The 24,389-nt window shown below is 43.4% G+C and overlaps 1 protein-coding gene across 1 annotated transcript; it reads left to right on the top strand.

The window, feature by feature from the left end:
* Positions 1-9,799: 9,799 nt before the first annotated feature.
* On the top strand, positions 9,800-10,546 carry LOC141134818 (olfactory receptor 5G25-like). The gene has a single exon (XM_073624252.1). It carries the CDS (start codon positions 9,800-9,802, stop codon positions 10,544-10,546), a length of 747 nt encoding a protein of 248 aa, XP_073480353.1.
* Positions 10,547-24,389: the final 13,843 nt, after the last annotated feature.

Genomic DNA, 24,389 nt, shown 5'->3' with positions numbered 1-24,389 from the left:
AGCCCATGCTCATTCCAGTTATGAAACAATGTGCCTGTGTTAAGGGCTGGAGGGAATGAGGGTTTTCCTATGAAGGAAGACAGGAGTGGTGTGTCGGATTTTAATTCAAATTTATTCCAGTAGAGAGACCAGAGGTACAGAGACTGGCCCACAATATTATTAAGTGGAGTGATGTCTTGATGAAGAACAAGAGCTTTGGGAGGATAGACATTTTGACTGCTTGAATGCAACCTAAAAATGATATATTGGTTAAGAAGGCGTTTAACATTGGAAAAGGCTTGTGGGTAGTTAATGAGTACATCTGTCTAAGTGAGAGGGCTAGTTTTATTTCTAAGTATTGCAGTGAGCTGTGGTTCCAGGAGAATGTATATTTGTCTTTAAGAGTAGTCATTAAAGGTTGGGGGAGGTGGATAGGCAATGCTGTACATTTGGATGGGTTCACTCCTAGGCCTGTAAGATGATAGAAGGAATCTAGAGATGTCATAAGGTTGGGAAGGGAAATTAGGGGGTCAGGGATAAATAAGAGGACATTATCAGCATATAGACTGATTTAAAATTCCTGATCATCTTTTTTATATCCTTTAATGTTAGGGTTATTGGAGATGGATTGGGCCAGGGGTTCCATAGCAAGAGCAAATAAAGGGGGGGAAAGCGGGCATCCCTGTCTGGTTCCATGGTTTAAAGGGAAGTATTCAGAGTTGAACCCTGGGAGTTTGATACGTGTACGGATAAAACTGTGTATAAATAGGGCCAGAGGACACTGTCAAAGGCCTTATTAATGTCCAGACTCAGGAATATTACCTTCTTGGAGTGAATTTCAGCATCTTGGAGAATGTTTGTTGCTAAGCGAATGTTGTTGGTGATTTGTCTAGATGGCATAAAGCCCGTCAGGGGATATTAAAGTTGTAATAACTTAGGTTAGGCGGTCTGCTAAAATCCGTCAAAAGATCTTTAAGCCATTGTTAATGGCTTAATGACAGAGATGGGGTGGAAATTTTGTGGGAGGGTATGGTCTTTTCCTGGTTTAGGTATTAGGGAGATATTAGCCAGTAGCATTTCTTCGGGAAAGTGTTTTCCTTTTAGGATATGGTTATAGAGTTTGGTCAATTTGGGGATTCATTTTTTGTAATAAGTGACAGAGAATCCATCTGGATTTTAGAGGGTTTAAGGGAGGAAATGATGGAGGCAATTTCCTCTGTTGTACATGGGGCATTAATGATTTGCAATTGCTCCTCTGAGAGCTGGGAAAGTGCAAGGGAGTCTGACAAGGTTTGGGGGCAGGAAGGGAGTGGGGGGGTAGGGCCATAGAATAGCTTTTGGTAGATGGAGGAAAAGATGCTCAGGACATTTCCTTAGTTTGTAGAGGTGTGTCGATTGGGTGGTCTGCTTGAGTTTCCGTTCAAACACAGTTGAAGCTGAATTGCTATGAAGGAGGAAGTGGGCCTTAGCCCATCTAAGGGACTTTCCGGTGTGTTCTGAGAGTAGGGTGTCTAGGGCCCTTCTTTTTTCGTTAATTTGGAGAAGTAAGTCTTGTGAAGGAGTCTGGCTGTGCCTGTGGTAAAGTTTCTCAAGGTCAGAGGTGAGCCTTCGTGTTTCCTGTAGTTTTTGGCGTTTTCTAGTGGTGGAGATTTCTATTAAGTGTCCCCTCATCACAGCTTTATGGGCTGCCCAAAGGGATGCGGGGGATATTTCGTCTATGTCGTTGTGTCTAAAGTAGTCTGTGAGGCACTCAGACAGTTGGGTCAATACTATAGGGTCCGTAAGTAATGCGTCATTGAAGCACCAGGTTCTGGTAGCGTATGGGAGACCTATACAAGAAAGGTGGCTGGATACCATTTGGTGGTCCAACCACGGGCAGACATGTATGTTTGCTGAGGTGGAGTTTGCAATTAGGGAGTGTCATGGTTATGCAATAGAATTTTTTTGTCAGCTTACCTGTCTCCATGTGTATCATCTCTAAAGACCAGCTGCCTCTCACCTGACTGGTTTTATAACCTCTCCTCTAAGCATGGCCCCACCCCAGGCCCTATCAGGGAACCCTATATTAACCTGTGCACTGCAAGCCAGCAGGGCTGATCAACCATTGTGTGTTAGCTTTCGTGTGTACTTGCTGTGTTTCCTACGTCTGATTCCAGTTACCGACTTTGGCCTGTTCTTAACTATTCCTGTCTGCTCGTGACCCTGACCTTTGGCGTATCCCCGACCATCCCTGTTTGCCTGTGACCCTGAACCTTGGCATGAACTCTGTTGTCCTTGTCTGCTTGTGGCCCCGACCTTGGCTTGTCCCTTACTTTCCTTCTTGTTCCAGCCTGCTGCCTCCTTCCTCTTCTCCTGTAGTCTACCATGAGCGTGAGCTGTGAGACCCTGGTGGCCGCGACCTGGAGCCAGACTGCAGCGCAGTCCATCCTTACCACTAAAGGCTCTGGTGAACACCTGCTGGCTCTTAGACTCTGCACCCTGGGGAATCTATGCTCTAGCTCCCAGTAGGATCTGTGTCAGTGATCCAGTAGACCTGCTTCCTGAACCTCCCAGGGTTCAATCCACAGCAGTCAGTCCTAGGGTCCACTACCTTAGCGGTGCACTTCTGACTCCTACAGAGTGCATCTGTCACCTAGCCTCAAAGTGACCTGACAGTTTGATCAGCCATGGACCCGGCTGATGTGCCGCTACCCGCAGATGATCCGTTGCAGGGCTTAGTTCGCAGACTTGAGACCCAGGAATCGCATCAGACCCAAGTGATGCAATTCCTTCGGGATTTGGCATCCCGTTTTGAACAGGTTCAGGCCTCATTAGGACCCCCGGTTCAACAACCTCAACCGCTATCTGCTGCTGCACCTATAGCAACCAGTCGCAGCCACACATTCATTACAACTGCCACCCCCGGCCCTTTTCTCTGGGGACTCCAAGGCTTGCAGGGGGTTCCTTAGCCAGTGCACGAATAATTTTGAACTTCAGCCCCAAACTTTCTGTCCGATCGGGCAAAAGTAGCCTATATTATATCCCTTCTGTCCGGCGAGACGCTAGCTTGGGCTGCCCCTCTGTGGGAACTGAATGATCCAGTGGTTTCTTGCCTGTCTGATTTCTTGAAACTTTTTCGGAATATCTTCGAGGAACCGGGTCGTGTCTCCTCAGCGGCTAGCGCTCTTTTACATCTCCGTCAAGAGTCCGCTTCTGTGGGACAGTATGCTCTTCAGTTCCATATCCTCACAGCTGAATTGAGCTGGAATAATGAGGCCCTAGTTGCAACCTTTTTACATGACCTCTCTGATAGAGTGAAGGATGAATTAGCAGGAAGATCCCTTCCTGCTGATCTGGACAGTGTCATCACCTTGTGTAACCAGATCGATATTCGCTTTCAGGAGAGGATCCTGAAAAAAGATGCCAGCACTACCTGTTCCTTAGGCAGCTTGAGCTCCCAGTCCCTTCTCTTCGACTCGAGGAGCACCCCCTGCCCGCTGAGGAACCTATGCAGCCAAAGGTCATTTTTTTTTACTCTTGTTCTCTTCATCCGGAAAAACGATCAGGGCTAATACATCTGGAAGGTGGAGTATTAGACCCTGAAGTATCACCTTCACCTTCTCGTCTTCTTCTTTCTGTGTTCCTTCATGTCGGCGATTCCTCATGTTCGGTCTCGGCACATCTGGATTCTGGAGCCGCTGGCAATTTCATGGATTGGAAAACTGCATCTTCCATGAGACTTACCCTTTTACCCCTTTCAATGCCATTGGTGGTCTTGTTGATTGATGGCACTGTTCTCCCAGGGGGTCCTATCCGCTTCCAGACCCTTCCTGTTAAGATTTTGGTAGGGACACTCCACCAGGAGTGGATATCCTTCCTTGTCTTGCCTAAAGCATCATCTCCTATCATATTAGGTCTTCCTTGGTTACGGTTCCATTCTCCACACATTGACTGGACTGCTGGACGGATCCTGGCTTGGGGTTCCTCCTGTTCCTCTTCCTGCCTACTCAAGGTTACCCCAAAAGAGAAACTTCCTGTTGCCACCATCCCAGTATCTTCTGCTCTTCCCGCTGCATATAGCGATTTCTGGAATGTCTCCTGCAATAGTCGGGCTGAGGCACTCTCTGGGTCATGTGGCACTCTGGATGAGGAGCCCACCTGTAAACTTGAGCCGATCATTCACTCCAGTTTTCATGGTCATTTACCTTTGCCTGTTCCTAGACCCCCTTGGACGCACACCCAGGCTGACTCGTCTACCAGTTCCACAGTCGCTACGCCCTGTGATGCGATTCTGGTGGTTGCTGCACCTGGCAATGCTGTTCAGTCGGCCTCTGCACCAGTTCAGCCTATGCCCAGTGAAGCTATCCAGCTTGACTTCTGTGACACATCACTTTCTAACCAACCTGGCCTCAGGGATCCACTGACTTCTGCCCAGTCTGATGATCCTGTGTTGGATGTCCAGCTCATCTTTAAGGGTCTGGGGGACCCTGCTCAGACTCCTGATGGCCTTCTTATGCCTTTACCCATTCCTAAGAAGCCTTTAGATCTCAATAAGTCCTCTCGTCCTCTCCCTACCTCAGTTTCGGTCTCTGAGGATAATCTTAAGTACGAGGTTAGTCAAGTTCTCGATTCCCGGCGCCATAGAGGCATTCTTTAGTACCTCGTACATTGGGAAGGGTTTGGTCCTGAGGAGAGGTCTTGGATCACTGCATCTGAGATCTTTGCACCTCATCTGTTGAGGAGGTTTCATCTGGAGTTTCCCTTTAAGCCAGGGCCCAGGCGGGGGAGGGGGAGGCCTCATAAGAGAGGGGGTACTGTCATGGTTATGCAATAGAGTTTCTTTGTCAGCTTACCTGTGTATCATCTCTAAAGACCAGCTGCCTCTCACCTGACTGGTTTTATAACCTCTCCTCTAAGCATGGCCCCACCCCAGGCCCTATCAGGAAACCCTATATTAACCTGTGCACTGCAAGCCAGCAGTGCTGATCAACCATTGTGTGTTAGCTTTCAGGTGTACTTGCTGTGTTTCCTACGTCTGATTCCAGTTACCGACTTTGGCCTGTTCTTAACTATTCCTGTTTGCTCGTGACCCTGACCTTTGGCGTGTCCCCGACCATCCCTGTTTGCCTGTGACCCTGAACCTTGGCGTGTACTCTGTTGTCCTTTGTCTGCTTGTGGCCCCGACCTTGGCTTGTCCCTTACTTTCCTTGTTGTTCCAGCCTGCTGCCTCTTTCCTCTTCTCCTGTAGTTCACTGTGAGCGTGAGCTGTGAGACCCTCAGGGCCGTGACCTGGAGCCAGACTGCAGCGCAGTCCATCCTTACCACTAAAGGCTCTGGTGAACACCTACTGGCTCTTAGACACCGCACCCTGGAGAATCTATGCTCTAGCTCCCAGTGGGTTCTGTGTCAGTGATCCAGTAGACCTGCTTCCTGAACCTCCCAGGGTTCAATCCGCAGCAGTCAGTCCTAGGGTCTACTACCTTAGCGGTGCACTTCTGACTCCTACAGAGTGCATCTGTCACCTAGCCTCAAGGTGACCTGACAGGGAGGGAGTGCAGAAAATATAATCCAGGCGAGAGTAGCTGTCGTGAGGGTGTGAATAAAAGGTGTTACACCTACTTTGGGAGCCCTCCAGGCATCTATCAGTTGATGGGACTTTAGGGAGTGTTGAAGGGATTTTGGGAAGGCATTAGAGTAGGAACCTGTATGACTTCTATCCATAACAGAGTGGGCTACTAGGTTGAAATCCCCTCCGATTAGTATGGAGGGTGAGTGAATTCTGTCTAGGACCTGAAAGAAATTTTTAAAGAATGTGGCCTGTGATGCATTAGGGGCATACACTGAGGCCAAGGTTATCAGTTTTCCTGGATGGAGCCCCTGACAATTACAAATCGACTGTTCGGGTCTCTGTAAGTTTGTTGAACCCGAAACATCACAGAATTTTTAATAAGGACAGCCGCCCTCTAGACCTGAACTCATAGGTGGAAAATTAACATTGTTTAAATGATTTATCCAAAAATGCATCTCCTGCAGTAGGAGAATGTCAGCTCCTAGTGATTTAAGTGACTTTTCTCCTCTTATGAGGGGAGTTAAACCCCTTAATGTTGTGGGGGATTACTTTAAGACCCATGTTATGTTAAGAGTGGGAGATTGAAGGTCAGGGGGAGTCCTGGCCAAGAGGCGCATTTACATAACAGTCCACAATACCTTTGAGAGTAAATACAGTAGGTGTAAGGAATTTGTGTGGGGTACCACACCATCTGGTGGACATATCTGGTACAATGTCAATAATTGTAGCACATTTGTGGTAAAAAACTGAAGTTGGTAACTTAAAAAAGAAAAATAAATGCAAGAAAAAACAGAAGAACCAGTAACTTTGAAACTGGGCCATAAAATGGCAATGCATAGTCTTGGGGGGTCAGGGGAGAAGACTTCCCACTGACCCAAAGAACAATGTCAATTTGGACCGTAGGGTCCAGTACTCTAAACCTGTGGGTCCGTGGACTCAGCATATACTGTAATTTGTTATGCTTAAATACCTGTGGGGGGGGCGTCAGCTCGGACACCATTGAGCAGATGGGAGGCCAACAGACCCCAACTGGTGTAGAGTAGGGGGGACAGTCAAGTGGACCTGCCTGGAATTCAGCTTTGAGACGGGAGAGTCCAGTTGCTGCAAAGTATGGCAGGAGTACCCCGTTATCCGTAACCATGAATAACCAAGGATCAAACAGGGGGAGAAAAAAAAGTTAGTCTCAATGTTGATTCCGGTGGTCTCTTCTGGGAGATGGGGAGGCCCAAACGGCAGAATGGCGAGGAGTGGATGGCATCCTGGGTAGAGCCGCTGCATCTAAGAGGCCTAGCTTCACCAATAGTTCCTTGCCCTCTATGATCGTGGTAACCATTGTGCCATTATGAGGGACTTGAAGCTTGAACGGGAACCCCCAATGGTAGTGGATATTGGCCAACTGGAGGACTGATGTGACTTCTTTCATCTTCCTGCACTTGTCCATGGTGGTGTGGGATATATCTGGGTATATTTGAATGGGGTTACCCTCCAAACGTATATTAGGAGTGTTCCTTGAGGCCCGAAGGATGTGGTCTTTAATTAGGAAGTCCTTGAGGCATAGCACTATATCCCTAGGGGGCTTCTCAGAAGGGGGGGTGGGCGCAGGGCTCTGTGGATCCTGTCGCAGGAAAAGGCTGAAAGAGGGGAGTCAGGCAAGAGAGCCTGAAACAGCTTCTGGATCGTAGGTTGTAAGTCAATCACCGACTCTGGGACCCCCCGCACCCTAAGATTATTTTGTCTGTTCCTGTTGTCCAGGTCCTCAATGTGGGCTAATAGCTGCAGGACAGTCTCTGAAAGGGACTCTTGCTCTTTTCTGAGATCTGAACAGACCAGAGCAAGCTCATCGTGTTTAGTCTCTAATAGATCAGTTTTGCTACCCAGGGCTGCAATCTCCAGGGATAAAGTGTTGGTGGATTTGTGCAGCTCAGATTGAAATGTCTGGGCAATTTTGTCATACATCAGGGTGAGACTCTCATCTTTAGTGAGTTACAGAGAATACTCACAGTCTCCCAGGAAGTGTAATGGTGAGGAGGCTGTAGCTTGTGGATGTGCCTGCGTCTGCTTCGTCTGGGTGCCATCTTGGGACATCATGCTCTGCTCCCTCACTCTCAGTAAGTATTTTGTTAGGGACTTTTGGGCCGGTTTACTGTGGTGATTTTTCTGTCCCGGCATGTGCTGAGTATTCCGCTAGGAGTGCAGGAAGAAATCAGAGAAAAAAAAGTGTGATGATAGGCCTGGGGAAGTGCCGTTCGTCTCCGTGGCTCTCGGAGCTCTTAGCCCTTGCCTCCTTCTTGGTCGCGCCGTGCATGTGCCCCCCATGGTCCTCTACATGTTTCACGGTGCTTAGCCCTTCCTCAGGAGTGGTAAATCAATGTTATCTACAACATAATAAATTATAATAATCATATCTATATAAGAAATATACATATTAAAATATGATAAACTAAATGGCCAATATTGCCCTTGTAGTTTATGTTCAATTTAATAGCCAGAGGCAATGGTAGAAAAAAGGTGAGTGGATAAAATCTGTAACAATAAACATGAAGTCCCCTACTGCTTTCAACTTAAGATAAATAAAGGGTGTGTGTCAGGGGAAGCCGGATTCTAAAAAAAAAAAAAGAATTCCCAAAAGATTATTAGCAATCAGGTAAATTAGCCATGCAAAAAACAGCCAACCAAGGAGGAGTAAACGTATAAAAGGTATAAAAGGTTTTCAGATCCACTCAGTACATAACATAGACTAATATCACTGTAAGTGGTAACATTTTTCATGGCTGATCTGACATTGTTTGCCAGGGATTTTCAAAGTAAAGGAATACATCCAGACGTCATCCCTAATAATGCTCACAGAATTGAGGTGAAGTATGTAAGTATGTTTAGAGATAAATGAAAATATAGACACATCATAGAATTGCTGTTTTGTGTTTCCATACAGATTAAGTAGTGTAGAAGTATAAGATGTATAACATTATATACTGTATGCTTCAGAGCTTCTCTTATTATCATTCAATTTACCTGGGTCTTTTCTAATTATTATGCCATCATTTTCAACTCAACTCAACTAATGTCAAAAAAATTGCATTGTATGTCTAGGATTTTGAGCTTTCCTGGTTCAGTGTATTCTTATAATATTGGTTACATTTTGAACTTACAATGCAAATACTTGGCAATGTCTAATTATCAAACTTCCTGACTGACTATCTGCTGTTTTTTTTTCTCCATCCTTCTTTTAGGAAGTATCATGTATTTTTGTATTTATTGTCTTTATTTATGCTCAAGAATAAAAACTAACAATTTAAAAATATATTCAATTTTTAGTCAAGCAAAGATGAAATATTGCATATTCATTGAGACCCAACGTAACTTTCTCTTTAAAGCAGCTACATTTTTTTCAGGTGCATAAAAAGAAAAAAAGAGAAGAAGGTGTTCCAAATCTTAGTTGGTTTCCTTTAGAAAGAAGCCACACACTAAGTAGAAAAACATGTCCAATGCCTGATTCTTAAAGCAAAAATACAATATATTACCAAAAGTATTGGGATGCCTGTCTTTACACACACAGGAACTTTAATGGCATCCCAGTCTTAGTTTATAGGGTTCAATATTGAGTTTGGCCTAACCTTTGCAGCTATAACAGCTTCTCTGGGAAGGCTGTCCACAAGGTTTAGGAGTGTGTCTATGGGAATGTTTGACCATTCTTACAGGAGCGCATTTGTGAGGTCAGGCACTGATGTTGGACGAGAAGGTCTGGTTTGCTTTCTCCACTCTAATTTATCCCAAAGGTGTTCTATCGGGTTGAGGTCAGGACTCTGTGCTTTCCGATTCGTAGGCAGAGATGTAAATCATTTTCTTATGCCTCAATGGAAAACTACACATCCGAAACCACTGGTGTACACCACTGATAAAGCTGGATACAATAAAGACATTTATTTATTATGAGGAATGGTTAAAACTTGGCCCAATGGTAATATATGGTAAACGGTTCTTAACAAAATTGAATGGATAATTGGCAAAAACATTTTTTTGTTTTGCCTTCCACTGAAAAAATTGAACATGGTGGATGTTCTCTTTATTCCAACCTAAATTATGTATTTTATGTTGTTTTACCAGGTGGTCTATCATAATAATTTAACCAACGTTGTGCTAACAGGTTTCACGACTCTAAAATACTATAACATTTTATTTTTCTTGGTGCTTTTTTTTATATATTGTGTTACTATTTCTGGAAATCTCTTTATTGTGGTTTTATTTCATCTGAGTAAAACACTTCAGTCTCCAATGTACCTCTTTATCACCCAACTATCATTACTTGATATAATTCTGTCTACAGATATTCTTCCCAACCTTCTTTATATCATCTTACATGATGGACGTACCATGTCTTTTCCTGAATGTATCATCCAGTTCTCCTTCTTTTCACATACTGAGACCTCAGAGTGTTTTCTACTGACTGTGATGTCCTATGACCGGTATTTGGCCATTTGTAAGCCCCTACATTACAACTCTATAATGAGCCAATCAAATTGCATTAAATCAGCGATTACCATTTGGTCACTGGGCTTCAAAATTACATTGCTTAATTCTATGTCTTTGTGCAGTTTATACTACTGTGGACCAAACATCATTCATCACTTCTTCTGTGACTATCTAAAAATACTAGAGCTTTCCTGCTCTGATACTTCATGGATTTCCATTCAGACATACGTAGTAGGTCTCATTGGTATTGTAGCACCTTTTATGATAATTTTTATATCGTATATCTATATTGGTATAACCATCCTCAAAATAAAATCAATTACAGGAAGAAAGAAAGCCTTCACCACCTGCAGTTCTCACTTGACCGTAGTGTGCATTTTCTTTGGTACTCTAATTGCTGCGTATTTGTTCCCAGAGAAAGGACAACTAGATATTCTAAGCAAGGTCCTCTCTCTCTTTTACACTGTGATGACTCCATTGCTCAATCCGGTCATATACACCTTCAGGAACAAGGACTTTAAAAAAGCTATTGAAAAAATAAAATCCTAATTTTTTTAATTAAAAATGCAAACATGATCAATAAGTAAATATTAAGTACATTCTTCTCAGCAATTAGTCTTCTTTATGCTGTATTACCACAAGGTTTAGGAGTGTGTCTATGGGAATGTTTGACCATTCTTCCAGAAGCGCATTTGTGAGGTCAGGCGCTGATGTTGGATGACAAGGCCTCACTCGCAGTCTCCGCTACACTTGTGCACAATGGAAAAATTAGTTTTGTTTAGTTTCGTTTCTTTTCGGTGCCATTGATTCGTAATCATTTGTAATTTCGCAAAACGTGATTTTTCGTGTTCGGACGAATTCGTATTTTCGCAAGTGACATTTTTCGTTGAATCAGAATGATTCGTATTTCTGTAAGCCTTATTTTTAGTTGATTTATAATTTGTACTTTTGGTAGAGTACATTGTTTTTCGTTGATTCTGGACACAACTCTTTCTTACTTTCCTAACTTTTTTTCCCCCGTTGATTCAAAATTTTCCGTGTCTCTCTCACAATGGCGCTGCCTAACGTGCTTTGAACGGATTCACACTTTTCTAAATACATTGCGGTTATTCGTAACGATTCAAAATCTTGTATTTTACTTTCATTTTTGACATGCGGCTATAGCCTCCGCCCCTGTACACCATTTTGAGAGGGATTATAGTGGTGTGTAGGGATAAGCTTGATGTTCGGGTTGAACATAAGTTCAACTCGAACATCGGGTGTTCGTTTGTTCACCGAAGAATGAACATTATGGGGCGTTCACAGGAAATTTGAGCGCCATGGAATGCCCAGTAATGTACTGCGAGATCGCATTGCATTGCTGTATGATGATTGGCCAAAGCATGCACCTGACCTGCATGCTTTGGCCAATCCCAGTGCCCTCTGCTAAGAGAGCCATAATTGGCCAAAAGCAGGGTGCCTTTGGCCAGTCATGGCTCAGGGGGACTAAGTCAACGCCCCACACTATATAAGGCTGCCTACATGGTGGCCCTGTGTAGTGTTGTTGGTGTGGATGGAGAGATAGTGTGATTTAGATTAAGCAGGTATGTTACTCAGTTAGTGGCAGTGTATTTGATTGATATATATATATATATATATATATATATATATATATATATATATATATATATATATATATATGTATATATATATAGTCAGTCTAATATATATATATATATTTATATATATATATATATATATATATATATATACTCTGCAGCATCCAGTGTAGCCTATATCTACAGTGCATTCTGTGGTGTACTATTTCTAATCTACTTCAGGCGGTGTATTTGATATATACAGTGGGGACGGAAAGTATTCAGACCCCCTTACATTTTTCACTCTTTGTTATATTGCAGCCATTTGCTAAAATCATTTAAGTTCATTTTTTTTCCTCATTAATGTACACACAGCACCCCATATTGACAGAAAAACACAGAATTGTCGACATTTTTGCAGATTTATTAAAAAAGAAAAACTGAAATATCACATGGTCCTAAGTATTCAGACCCTTTGCTGTGACACTCATATATTTAACTCAAGTGCTGTCCATTTCTTCTGATCATCCTTGAGATGGTTCTATGCCTTCATTTGAGTCCAGCTGTGTTTGATTATACTGATTGGACTTGATTAGGAAAGCCACACACCTGTCTATATAAGACCTTACAGCTCACAATGCATGTCAGAGCAAATGAGAATCATGAGGTCAAAGGAACTGCCTGAAGAGCTCAGAGATAAAATTGTGGCAAGGCACAGATCTGTCCAAGGTTACAAAAAAATGTTGAAAAACTTGTTGCATCTTTCCCAAAAAGACTCATGGCTGTATTAGATCAAAAGGGTGTTTCTACTAAATACTGAGCAAAGGGTCTGAATACTTAGGACCATGTGATATTTCAGTTTTTTTTTTTTAATAAATCTGCAAAAATGTCAACAGTTCTGTGTTTTTCTGTCAATATGGGGTGCTGTGTGTACATTAATGAGAAAAAAAATGAACTTAAATGATTTTAGCAAATGGCTGCAATATAACAAAGAGTGAAATATTTAAGGGGTCTGAACACTTTCCGTCCCCACTGTATATACAGACAGTCTAGTATATATATATATATATATATATATATATATATATATATATATATATATATATATATATACATATCCTCTGCAGCATCCAGTGTAGCCTATATTTACAGTGCATTCCGTGGTGTACTATTTCCAATGTACTTCAGGTGGTGTATTTGATATATATATACAGATAGTCTAGTATATATATATATATATATATATATATATATATATATATATATATATAGTATCTCACAAAAGTGAGTACACCCCTCACATTTTTGTAAATATTTTCTTCTATCTTTTCATGTGACAACACTGAAGAAATGACACTTTGCTACAATGTAAAGTAGTGAGTGTACAGCTTGTTAGACTGGCAACAGAAGTGAAAATGTCCAAATTGGGCCCAAAGTATCAATATTTTGTGTGGCCACCATTATTTTCCAGCACTGCCTTAACCCTCTTGACCATGGAGTTCACCAGAGCTTCACAAGTGGCCACTGGAGTCCTCTTCCACTCCTCCATTATGACATCACGGAGGTGGTGGATGTTAGAGACCTTGCGCTCCTCCACCTTCTGTTTGAGGATGCCCCACAGATGCTCAATAGGGTTTAGGTCTGGAGACATGCTTGGCCAATCCATCACCTTTACTGCATATAAACAATTATGGAATTACATTTATTATAATGTTCTTTTCTCTGATGTGGTTCATGTTTGTGATATGTTTGATACATTTATGACAAATAAATACATATTGTATTCAATCTACCTCCGTGCTTTCCATGGACCTCATTTCAAAGTCCCAAAATTCCCAATCTTTTTTCTGAATCAGGGATGGAGGCACACCACACATGTGCCACACATAAAGTCCCAAATCCCCCCTTTCTTCTACCACAACCACCAAAGGCCCAATTTTTCTGGGCCTTTGGTGGGGCATGTAATTACAATTTTTTATATAATATTTCAATGCAGGGCCCGTTCCTGCGCCCAATATGTGTATTTGTGAGGGCTTACAGTGTTGTGCATCACCACCACCACCACCCAAGGCCCAATTTTTCTGCCCCAGTTTAACAGGGGCATGTAATTACAATTATTGATATAATATTTCATAGCAGGGCCCATTCCTGCACCCAAGAAGCGTAACTATGAGGGCTTACATTGTTGTGGCACCACCAAAGGCCCAATTTTTTTGCCCCTGTTTAACAGGGGCATGTAATTACAATTTTTGAAATATTTCAATGCAGGGCCCGTTCCTGCACCCAACAAGAATATCTGTGAGGGCTTAAAGTGTTGTGGCACCACCACCACCAAAGGCCCAATTTTTCTGCCCCTGTTTAAGAGGGGCATGTAATTACAATTTTTGATATAGTATTTCACAGCAGGACCATTTGTCACATACCTGGTCGGAGTCTGATATGACAAGGTTGGCCTCCCTTGTATCTCCAGCCCAAGCCCCACTGAAGGTGGAACAGATGGTGGCTAGGACCATGAGGAACACGAGTGCCTGTAAGTGTTGCTTGCAGAACTTACAGATGGAGTAGTAGGCTCGGTGGCACAGGCAGGACAACAGGTACAACAGGCAGTATTTGAGCCAGGTGAAGAGCAGGAGCGGGGTCTCAAGGATAGGCGGGTTCAGTAACAGACGGGCAGCAAAGTACAAAGGCATGAGCAGAAGCAAGGTCAAAATGTAAGCCGAGATCAGGAACCAGTGATCAGGAATGTATCAGAGTCCAGAGGCAGAGTCAGGGTAAGCCGGGTTCAGCAACAGGTATCAGGCAGAGTACAACAGGAATCAGAAGATTGAGACACAGCTGAAGACCAGTCAGTGCTGTTTGTGAGTCAGAGCACCCTTTAAATAGGCCGTTAGGCGCCAATTGGTATTAGGGATGCGCTCCTGCGCACGCACACAGTCCGTTGCACACATGCGTGTGCATCAGCTCTCTGGAAGTCCACTGTTGCCCATGGGCACACTCATGCGCATGTGTGTGCACTAGAGCAGTTCTCTTACACTGTTCCTGCACTCACCAAGAGTAACTGTGAGGGCTTACAGTGTTCTGGTACCACCAACACGTAAGGCCCAATTTTCTGCAGAGTATATAGTGCAGGTCGTATAGTATATATACTTTTGTTCAGAGTATATAGTGCCTGGGGGCCCCCCACACCATTTTTTTTTAATTTGGGTGCGGGGTTCCTGTTAATATCCATAACAGACCCAAAGGGCCTGGTAACCTGGGGGAACCCATGCCGTTTTTCTCAATGATTTTCATGTATATTGCCGACACCCGACAATACATTACAGCCGCCAGCAGTTTTAAATGGCTATTTTTCCTTTAGAAATTTAATTTTGCTGTGGTATTGTTCTAAACACAGGGAAACTTTTCCACTTTACAGGCATACTAAGGACACCTCCCAGGCACGATATTTAAAGGAATATTTAATTTTTATTATTTCACTTTAAGCCATATTAAAATCACTGCTCCCGAAAAAATGGATGTTTTTAAAACTTCTTTTTGCATTAATACATGTCCCCTGGGGCAGGACCCGGGTCCCCAAACACTTTTCATGACAATAACTTCCATATAAGCCTTTAAAATTAGCACTTTTGTTGTTTCACATACGTGTCCCATAGACTTTAACGGTGTTCGAACAAACTTTTTGCATGTTCGCATGTTCCGCTGCGAACAGAACCGGGGGTGTTCGGCTCATCCCTAGTGGTGTGGTGAGGGAGGAGCATAGAGCAGAGAGTGGTATTGTTGGATTTGTGGTTGTTTTTGTGTGGTTTGGTGCTTTTGGTGAAATTAGAATGTCTGGGAGTGAGAATGGACGTGTGAGTCTTGAGAGTGAGAATGTTGGTATTGGTATGAGAGTTGGTATGAGAGCATAGAGGGAAAAGGAGGCATGGAGGGGAGAGGAGGAGTGAAGGTGAACGGAGGCGTGGAGTGGAGCCAAGGCATGGAAGAGAGCATGCCGATAGAGGTGGAGTGGAGCGGGAGCATGGCCAAAAAAGGAGGCATGTTTCCCCCCTACAAGAGATTGCTGACGCCGACCTGCACCAGCGCCAGTGAACCAAGAGACAGAGAAGATCAAGGGGGCCCGTATTTACCCCAGAGGAGAATTCTGCATTGGTTTCTGCAGTGAACAGAGACAAAGTGAGACTCTTCAGCCTAAATGTCTCAACCTCTGCTAAGAGAGCAGCCTGGGAACGAGTCCGGGACACAGTGAATGCGGTCTCCAAGGTTCGCAGGACCACCAATGGCGTCAGATACAGGTAATTATTCAAATATTATATCACTCTTAGAACACAACACATATATGTGAAAAATACACAGTATAGTAGTCTAGTCAATAAAAAGTAAACTGAGTTGAACATAACACAAATATTTATTTGGCACAGACACATACAGAAAAGTAACATGTAAAATAATATTGTAACGTGTATTAACTATACTGTATCTTTTTTTAACCGCTTGGCATCCGCGCTATAGCCGAATGACGGCTACAGCGCGGACCTGAATTCCCGGGAGGCCGTCATATGACGGCCTCCCCTGTGCACAAGCCCTGCGCGCACCCTACAGGGCGCGCGTGGAGCGCGCTGTGATCACCGAGTCACTGAGACTCGGGTGATCACCGATCTGTGTAAGGGGCCGGTCCCGGCCCCTTACCATGTGATCAGCTGTCAGCCAATGACAGCTGATCACATGATCAAAACAAAAGCTCTGTGATCGTTTTTTTTTTCTCCTCGCGCTGACAGTGCGAGGAGAAAAAAAAGCCGATCACCGGCTCAGCAGCAAGGGACATCGGTCCCGAAGAGGAGGAGGCAATAATGCCTCAATTGTGCCACAATTGTGCCAACAGTACCCACTGACAGTGCAACCTGACATTGCCACATCACAGTGCCCACAGTGCCCACCAGTGCCACGTATCAATGCCCATAAGTGCCACCTATCAATGCCTACAAGTGCCACCTATCAATGCCCACCATTGCCACCTAACAATGCCCACCAGTGGTGCCAATCAGTGCCACCTAGCAGTGTACAAGATCAGTGCCCATTATTGCCACCAATCAGTGCCCATCACTGCCACCCATCAGTGCCCATCACTGCCACCTATCAGTGCCAATTGGTGCCGCCTCATCAGCGTACATCAATGAAGGAGAAAAATTACCCTTTTAAAAAATTTTATAACAAAATATAAAAAAAAATAATTTTTTTTTTAAAAATTCGGTCTTTTTACATTTTTTTAACAAAAAATAAAAACCGCAGAGGTGATCAAATGCCACCAAAAGAAAGCTCTATTTGTAGGAAAAAAATGATAAAAATTTCATTTGGGTACAGTGTTGCATGACCGCGCAATTGTCATTCAAAGTGCGTCAGCGCTGAAAGCTGAAAATTGGTCTGGATAGGAGGGGGGTTTAAGTGCCTGGTAAGCAAGTGGTTAATTTGCAGGTTTTATGATTGTCAGTCTTAAGTCAATAAAAAGATAGAGAAGCCTCTCCTGGTCCAGTCTACTGGAGGAAAGGCCATGGTCTTCAGACAGTGGGAGGCAGAACTGAGAGATGGCCTGCTTGCAGATGAGGATGTCCCTGGAGTCAGCAGCAAGGGTCCAGCCGAGCATCAGAGAGCTGGTGAGTAAAATGAAACATATCATTATATATTGCAGTTATATGGTTGTTTTCAGCACACTATTTTTTTTTTTTAGGACTACTCATGTGAGACTTACGTTTTGCTTTACATTCATGTTTTCCAGATTGAGCAATGTCATCTGTGGAGGGATCAGCTCCAAGTTCCTGCCCTCAATATTCTGGCAATGGTGAGTACCTAAAACAAACACAAAGCATAATAATAACAAACATCTATTTAACATTTAAAGCAGACATCACTAAATGGCGGACTGTGGGCCGAATGCAGACCAAGTCACTGTGCCATCCAGATCGCCGCAGTCCAGCCATTTAGGTCCCTGCCTCCGCCGCTGTCACTATCACATTGGAGCAAAGAGCAGGAGGCAGAACCATTCTGCACACAGAGCCAGAGACACAGCGGGAGACACAGCAGCCCAACAGCCCAAGAACGGAGCTTCTGAAGATAAGTTTCCACGTTAACCAGCAGGTGATTGGTTGCTAGGCAGCCCTAGCAACCAATCACCTGCTGGTTAACTTCAGCGCCTCTCGCTCCTGCCCACTATTCAGTAATGCTGGGTCTCCCACTGTGTCTCCAGCTCTGTGTGCCCAAATAAGGTAGCAAGAGGCAGAGCTGTGGAGGCTGTATCGTGATGGGGGCAGAGCTGGGAGGGTTAAGATGTGAAACTGGCAGGGGTGCAGGGATGCTGTGTAATGTGAAGGGGCCCAGAGATGCAGGGGGCTGTGTAATGAGAAGAGGGCCAGAGATACAGGGTGCTGTGTAATGTGAAGAGGGCCAGAGATGCAGGGGTCTGTGTAATGTGAAGGGGGCCAGAGATGCAGGGGGCTGTGTAATGTTAAGAGAGCCAGAGATGCAGGAGGCTGTGTAATGTGAAGAGGGCCATAGATGCAGGGGGCTGTGTAATGTGAAGAGGGCCAGAGATACAGGGGGCTGTGTAATGTGAAGGGGGCCAGAGATGTAGGGCGCTGTGTAATGTGAAGGGGGCCAGAGATTCAGGGGGCTGTGATGTGAAGGAGGGCAGAGTGGCAGGGGGTTAAAATATGAAGGGGGGCAGAGGACAAAGCTGTGGGGAGGTGCTGTGAAGGTGAGAGAGAAGATTTAAGATATCATTGTGAATAGGGGTTCAGAACACTACGGTGAAGGGTAAACTGTGATGTGAAAGGGGGATTGTGATATGCAGGGGGACTGAGGAAACTGATGTAAGAATGGGATTGAGAAATAAAAGAGGAGAGGCTGTTAAAGCACAAACCTTTTAGCAACAATTTGTCCTCTTACCTGGGACTTGCTAGGATCCTTTTTTGTTATGAAGTCAGATTTTTGAACCTGGCTTTTGCTGTGCTGCTGAAGCGGGATGACAATTCTGCCGTCCATTCTCTGGCCGAGAGATCAGCTGATTGTTCTCAGACAATAAATGGCACACTGTGCAAGGAAAAAAAAAATATTAATTAAAGCTCAAATAAGTCCTGTAGCATACCACTTCCCGCAAAACAACGTACCTGTACAGCGCTTTGAGGAAGTGGTTATACCGGGGTGATATGCAGCTGCAGCCTTCACCCCAGTACCATTTTTTAGAGCTGTTGGTCAGCTTTGTCATCATAACAACCGATGCGGCTTAGAAGCCGATCTATTATCATAAGGAGCGGGAGAGGACACACCCTCCATCCTGCCGCCTTCCACCACTTTGTCTGGGTTTCCAGTCCCCCAGGGAGACCGGAGCGACCAGCCGGCACATCCGTCGGCATGCCAGAGTTAAAGACAGTGGGAAAAAATAAATAAAAGCAAAAAAAAAAACAAATTTGAATTTCAAATGTAAACAGTGTTTAAATCACACTTGTGAGGTATCTCCGCGATCATCACAGCGAGAGAAATAATTATAGCAAAAGATCTCCTATGTAACTCTAAACTGGTAATCGTTAAAAAAATTTCCATGCTCATCTATAGTGATTTTTAAGTACCGTAGTTTGTCACCATTCCACGAGTTTTTGCAATTTAAAACCGTAACATGTTCAGTATCTATTTACTTGGAGTAACATCATCTTTCACAATATCTAAAAAAATTGGGCAAAATAAATTTACTACTAATTTTATTTTTCAGTTTAGTTCATTTAGTTCAAATTGCGTTTGAAAGACCGCTGCGCAAATACCGTGTGACATAAAATATTGCAACGACCGCCATTTTGTTGCTAACAAAATATATATAATGTTAGTGGTTCTGAGTTATTTTCCAGTAAAAACTTTTTACATTGTAAACAATAACAGAAATAGGCTTGGTCCAGAAGTGGTTACCTTAACTCTTTTATTCTATCTTCAACAGAAAGCCTGAGCCGTATCCCGGACCCTCCAGCATCAGATTCTATCAGGAAGCAGCGGCCCATTACTCCTCAACGTAAGTAGAGTACACAAGCTGCCAATATAAAGAAACAGGACACAAGGCACCATCACCGTCCACACTTTACACACAGGCTTTATAAAACACATAAAAAGCTATTTAACAACCATCTATTTTTAAGTTCATACACACACCTCAAACTAGGGGTCGACTGATTATTGGTGGTCGATAGTCACTCGTTTGTAAGAATCATTATCGTTCACAAACTTACCAATATTACCGATAGTGCTTCAAGGTGTTGTACTGGGGTGATGCTTGCAGCTGCAGACATTTTATTATAGTGGATGGTTGGCTTTCTTGTGATAACAACCCATGTGGCTAAGCAGCCACTTGACTGTTATTACAAACAGTGGGAGGGATGTCCTCCCCAGAAGTGCAGTCGTTGTAAATCTGAGGGGAAAATCCGAAATGAGAGTAAGCTCTGCTGATTTTATCATCCAATCATGTGCAAGCAAAAATTCTGTTTTTTTATTTTCCTTGCATGTCCCCCTCAGATCTACAGGGACTGGACTTCCAAGTGCACTTGTAGTGGAAAGTAAACTTGCCTTTAATAAATACCGTATTTTTCGGCATATAACACGTTTCAGGAAATTAAAAAAAATAAATAAATAAACCACTTTGAAGCAAAATAATGGTCAGAGCATCAATGCAGCCTGATTAGTGCCCATCTGCAGCTTCAGTGCAGCCAGATCTGTGCCCATATGCAGTCTAATCAGTGCCCATCTGCAGCCTAATCAGTGCCCATCTGCATTCTAATCAATGCCCATATGCAGTCTAATCAGTACCCATCTGCAGTCTGATCAGTGCCCATCTGCAGTCTAATCAGTGCCCATCTGCAGTCTAATCAGTGCCCATATGCAGCCTAATCAGTAGGAGGGGATGAGCGCTGCCGAAATAGAGCCCATTCTCCTGTGTACTCAGCGCAGCGTCACGCCGAGTCCTGGCCCTTGGCCTGGATCCTATGATGGACATAACTCCGGTCCAATGCTGGGATGTCAATGCTAGGAGATGTCCAGGGTCAGGACTGAGCGTAACGGCGAGCCGAGATGAGTACACAGGAGATCTGGCTCTATTTCGGCAGCGCTCAACCCCTCCTTCCCCTCGGTGGCAGCCTATATCGGTGTATAACACGCACACGCAATTTTACCCCTATTTTAAGGGGGAAAAAGTGCGTGTTGTACGCCGATAAATACGGTAGACCCTACTGTTTGTATGTGTAACCTATAATTGTTTACTTCATTTCTACAATATTTGGAAATGCATCTGATCTAAGTATCCTCCACTACAATCGGCCACCAGGAACTAGGGTGGAACTTAGAAAAGAGTAGCGAAAATAAAACATTTGCTATAAATAATAATGAAGACAAGAACAAACAAATTTTTCTTTAAATCGTTTGTTAACCTGTTCCGTTACCACTTAAGGACCGCCCGCCACAGTTGTACGTTGGCTGTTTGAAGAGGACTACCATTGTTATGGCAGTAGATAGCTGCCATAAGCCCGGTATCCGCTTCAGCGGGTGGTCCTCTTTCAGATAAAAGTGGTCTCTGCGGAACCTCATGTTGAGAGCTTGAATCCATCTTGACAACAACTTTACTAGACTGGACTCTCTTCTGCTGCTTCTCAAATATTGTCTCCCCTGTAAGGAAAATGGCTGCACTTATGGCTGCACTTTGGTTCACTATACACTTTTGATAAGGGGCCCGAACTTATGACACATGCTATATGAAATGCTATCGCAAGGCTTTTATAATGTCAAATGGAAATTTACTAGCAAGCTAACTGCACAGGTGCAAAACAGGAAAGTACTTGCGGTGATAACCTTTTAATAGATGTACGGGAACTAGCTAGTACATCTTACCGCACACCTGGGCCTGAAGCCAATGGTCCATGACCGAGAGTATCTATAAAGGTTATTCCCATCTTATTTAGCTTCTAAGAAACTAAGCTAAGAAGGTATATTTAGACAAGGGACTTTTTAGGTACGTCTCTGGGCAGAATACTATGCAAATTTTAATATGTCATATAACATGTAACTTGTAATACTTGTACTCTTGTGATTGGATAAACTAGGGGACTGCCCCTTAGTCTGCCCCTAGTGATGTATAATGTTGTTGCCCTATATAACATGTGAATTGCCCATAATACATTGTACTCTTGATAACCCATCACTGTGTATGGTGTCTTGATTTCCCAATCGACTGAAAGATCTTCTTGGTGTCCAAGTCCAGCTCGAGCGAGGAAAAGGTTTGGGGGCGCATTTGACCAGTTGACCAGCTGACCATAAGAAATGGTACCAGAAGTGGGGTCCTGAAGTTCCGGTCAAGCCAAAAGGTTTGGCCAAAAGCCAAAAGGTAAGGTCTCTAATTTTTTTTACAAAGAGGTCTTGTGCTTGACCGGACTCCAGGATCTGGTAAGGTCAAGTAGCTTGTCAAAATATAATAGGAAGAATAATTATATAAGTGTCCCCGCTAGGTTGGCCAGGACTAGTAGAATATTGTAAATATTTTACTAAAAGAAATAGGACTAAAGAATACCTATGGTGTATTGAGATATGTCTGATAAAACTAAGGTGGCCACCAAGAGTGATAAATTTCACACAGGACGCTGCGATAATTATAGTCTTGGATTGTTATTTGTGTATGAAGGTTCTAGCGCAATATTGAAAGCAACTTGTCCAGGAGGTTACGTACATAGAATTGGAAAGGGACCTTGTTTTGAAGAAGGAGATCCAAAGGTTTGGACTCTAAGATTCATAATCAGGTTCCTTTAAAACCAAATTTGACAGTAGGTGGTGTCAGGAGTCTTATTGAACATTTCTTTAAACAAACTTATACTGTCTGTCCTAATTCATTGTCGGTCTGTGATCGTAGAGATTTATCTACAAAAATCCCATATCCCGTCCAATATCCAGTGCCCCCCTAGCATCAAATATTACATATACATATCCACCTCCCAATCCATTCAGAGATCCTGTGACTTGCCCACCTCCCCCTTATATATTCTCAAATCTAGACCAAGAAAACGAGGAGAAAGACAGGGAAATTAATGAGAAGAAAGCTACAGTTAAAGAAAGGAAGAAATTGTATCCCTCTTTAGAATTAACTTTAGGGGGACTTATGGCTATAGCACAGGATAAAGGTCAAACCTCTTTAGATGAACAAGAGAATAAGAGAAGAGCTATCAAAGAATATGTATCTACTATAGATACTCAAACCGGCACTATAGACACCCACTACACATTAGAGAGTGAAAAAAAATCCAACAAAACAGAAAGTCAAAAGAGACAGAAAAAAATAGACTAACTGCTAAAACAAAAAAAATATTGAATGAGATAGACCAAGAAGGACAAATGGTAACTAGAGCCGCCAGACAGAGATTTGAGGCAATTATGGAAAACCATAAGCTGATGGAGGAGACAGAAGATGGGAGGAAGGGAGGAAGGTGAATCAGAAGAGTCAGGGGCCGAAGAGGAGAGTATAAGGGAGATTAAGGTTATTCCATCAACCCCCCGGAACACCCATTTTGCAGGACAAACTGAGGAGTCTCCACATACACAGACTTTGTTTACCACAGACATGCCCTTAACCACCAAAGAGACCATATGTACCCTTATCACAATGGGAACAACTCAAGTAAAAATACCCCTCCCACTGGGCACAATTAAAGAAATAAAAGACACATGCCCCAAACCTAATAAAGATCCGAAACAAGCAGTTAACTTTTTAAAATGATATTGTTTGGGTGGAAGAATGTCAGCGGAGGATCTACAGATTATCATTAACGCAGTGGACCCTGACAGTACAGCCGAGATTAAAATAGACACATGGGTAACAGAAAGTAAACTATATGCGGATGGGGAAGATTGGGAAAAATTTGGAGCATTATTGTTAGCTGCTTGGAGAAAAGCTTATAGACCTGAGATGCCCATCAATGACTTAATATCATTTAAACAATTACTCGGAGAATCTTTTCACGCCTTTGTCTCTTGACTATACAAAATTTATGTCTCCTGTGGCATAGAAAGTGACCCCTTATTTGTCAGTACTGTGATGAATAATGGGGATCCCAAATCAGCCCAGATCATAAAACTAGTAAATACGGAATGGGGAACACAAACAGCACAGGAATTTATGGAAGACATAAAAACAAGGGCAGCATCTGGTGTCTTTAACACAAAAGGAGGACTCTTTACTGTAGTAGAGGACTCTGGAGTAAAAGAAGATATCACATCAATGTGTACTTCTCTCCCAATGCCCACCTATGCATACAGGCAACAATACCAAAACAGGGACAATGTTCACCACACAGATCAGGGTTGTTTCAATTGTGGGGACCCTTCACATTGAAAATCAGACTGCCCACATAGAAGAGGATATAGACCCAAATGCGGTAATGGCCCACCTCAAAGGTGACGGGGTAGAGGATACAACCCAGGCAGACCACAGAACCAGACCAAACCCTAGAAGCGACCGGAACAACCAAACTGACACCAGTACCCAACAGAGAGTGCAAATGAATTGACCAGGTAACTCTGGACATTCAGACAACCACAACAATAACCCCTTTAGACAATAGGGATGCCCAGAGCAGGTTCCAGCCCTGGTACTTCACATGTTTTCAGATCATTGGAAAATCTTACCACAAGTTACCCTCAAAATCAGGGGTCAAGTGGTCAATTCCTTATTAGACACAGGCGCGACTAGCAGCTGTTTAAACGATGAAACATTTGTGTGCGAAGATTGTACGGAGGGTTGCTCTATAGGG

Source organism: Aquarana catesbeiana, linkage group LG03, assembly GCF_042186555.1.
Source record: "Aquarana catesbeiana isolate 2022-GZ linkage group LG03, ASM4218655v1, whole genome shotgun sequence".
NCBI lineage: Eukaryota > Metazoa > Chordata > Amphibia > Anura > Ranidae > Aquarana > Aquarana catesbeiana.
This window is presented reverse-complemented; position numbering and strand designations above follow the sequence as displayed.

What these genes read in the sequence shown, in the direction of transcription:
- LOC141134818 (XM_073624252.1), top strand. Translation starts at nt 9,800, where the DNA reads ATGTACCTCTTTATCACCCAACTATCATTACTTGATATAATTCTGTCT.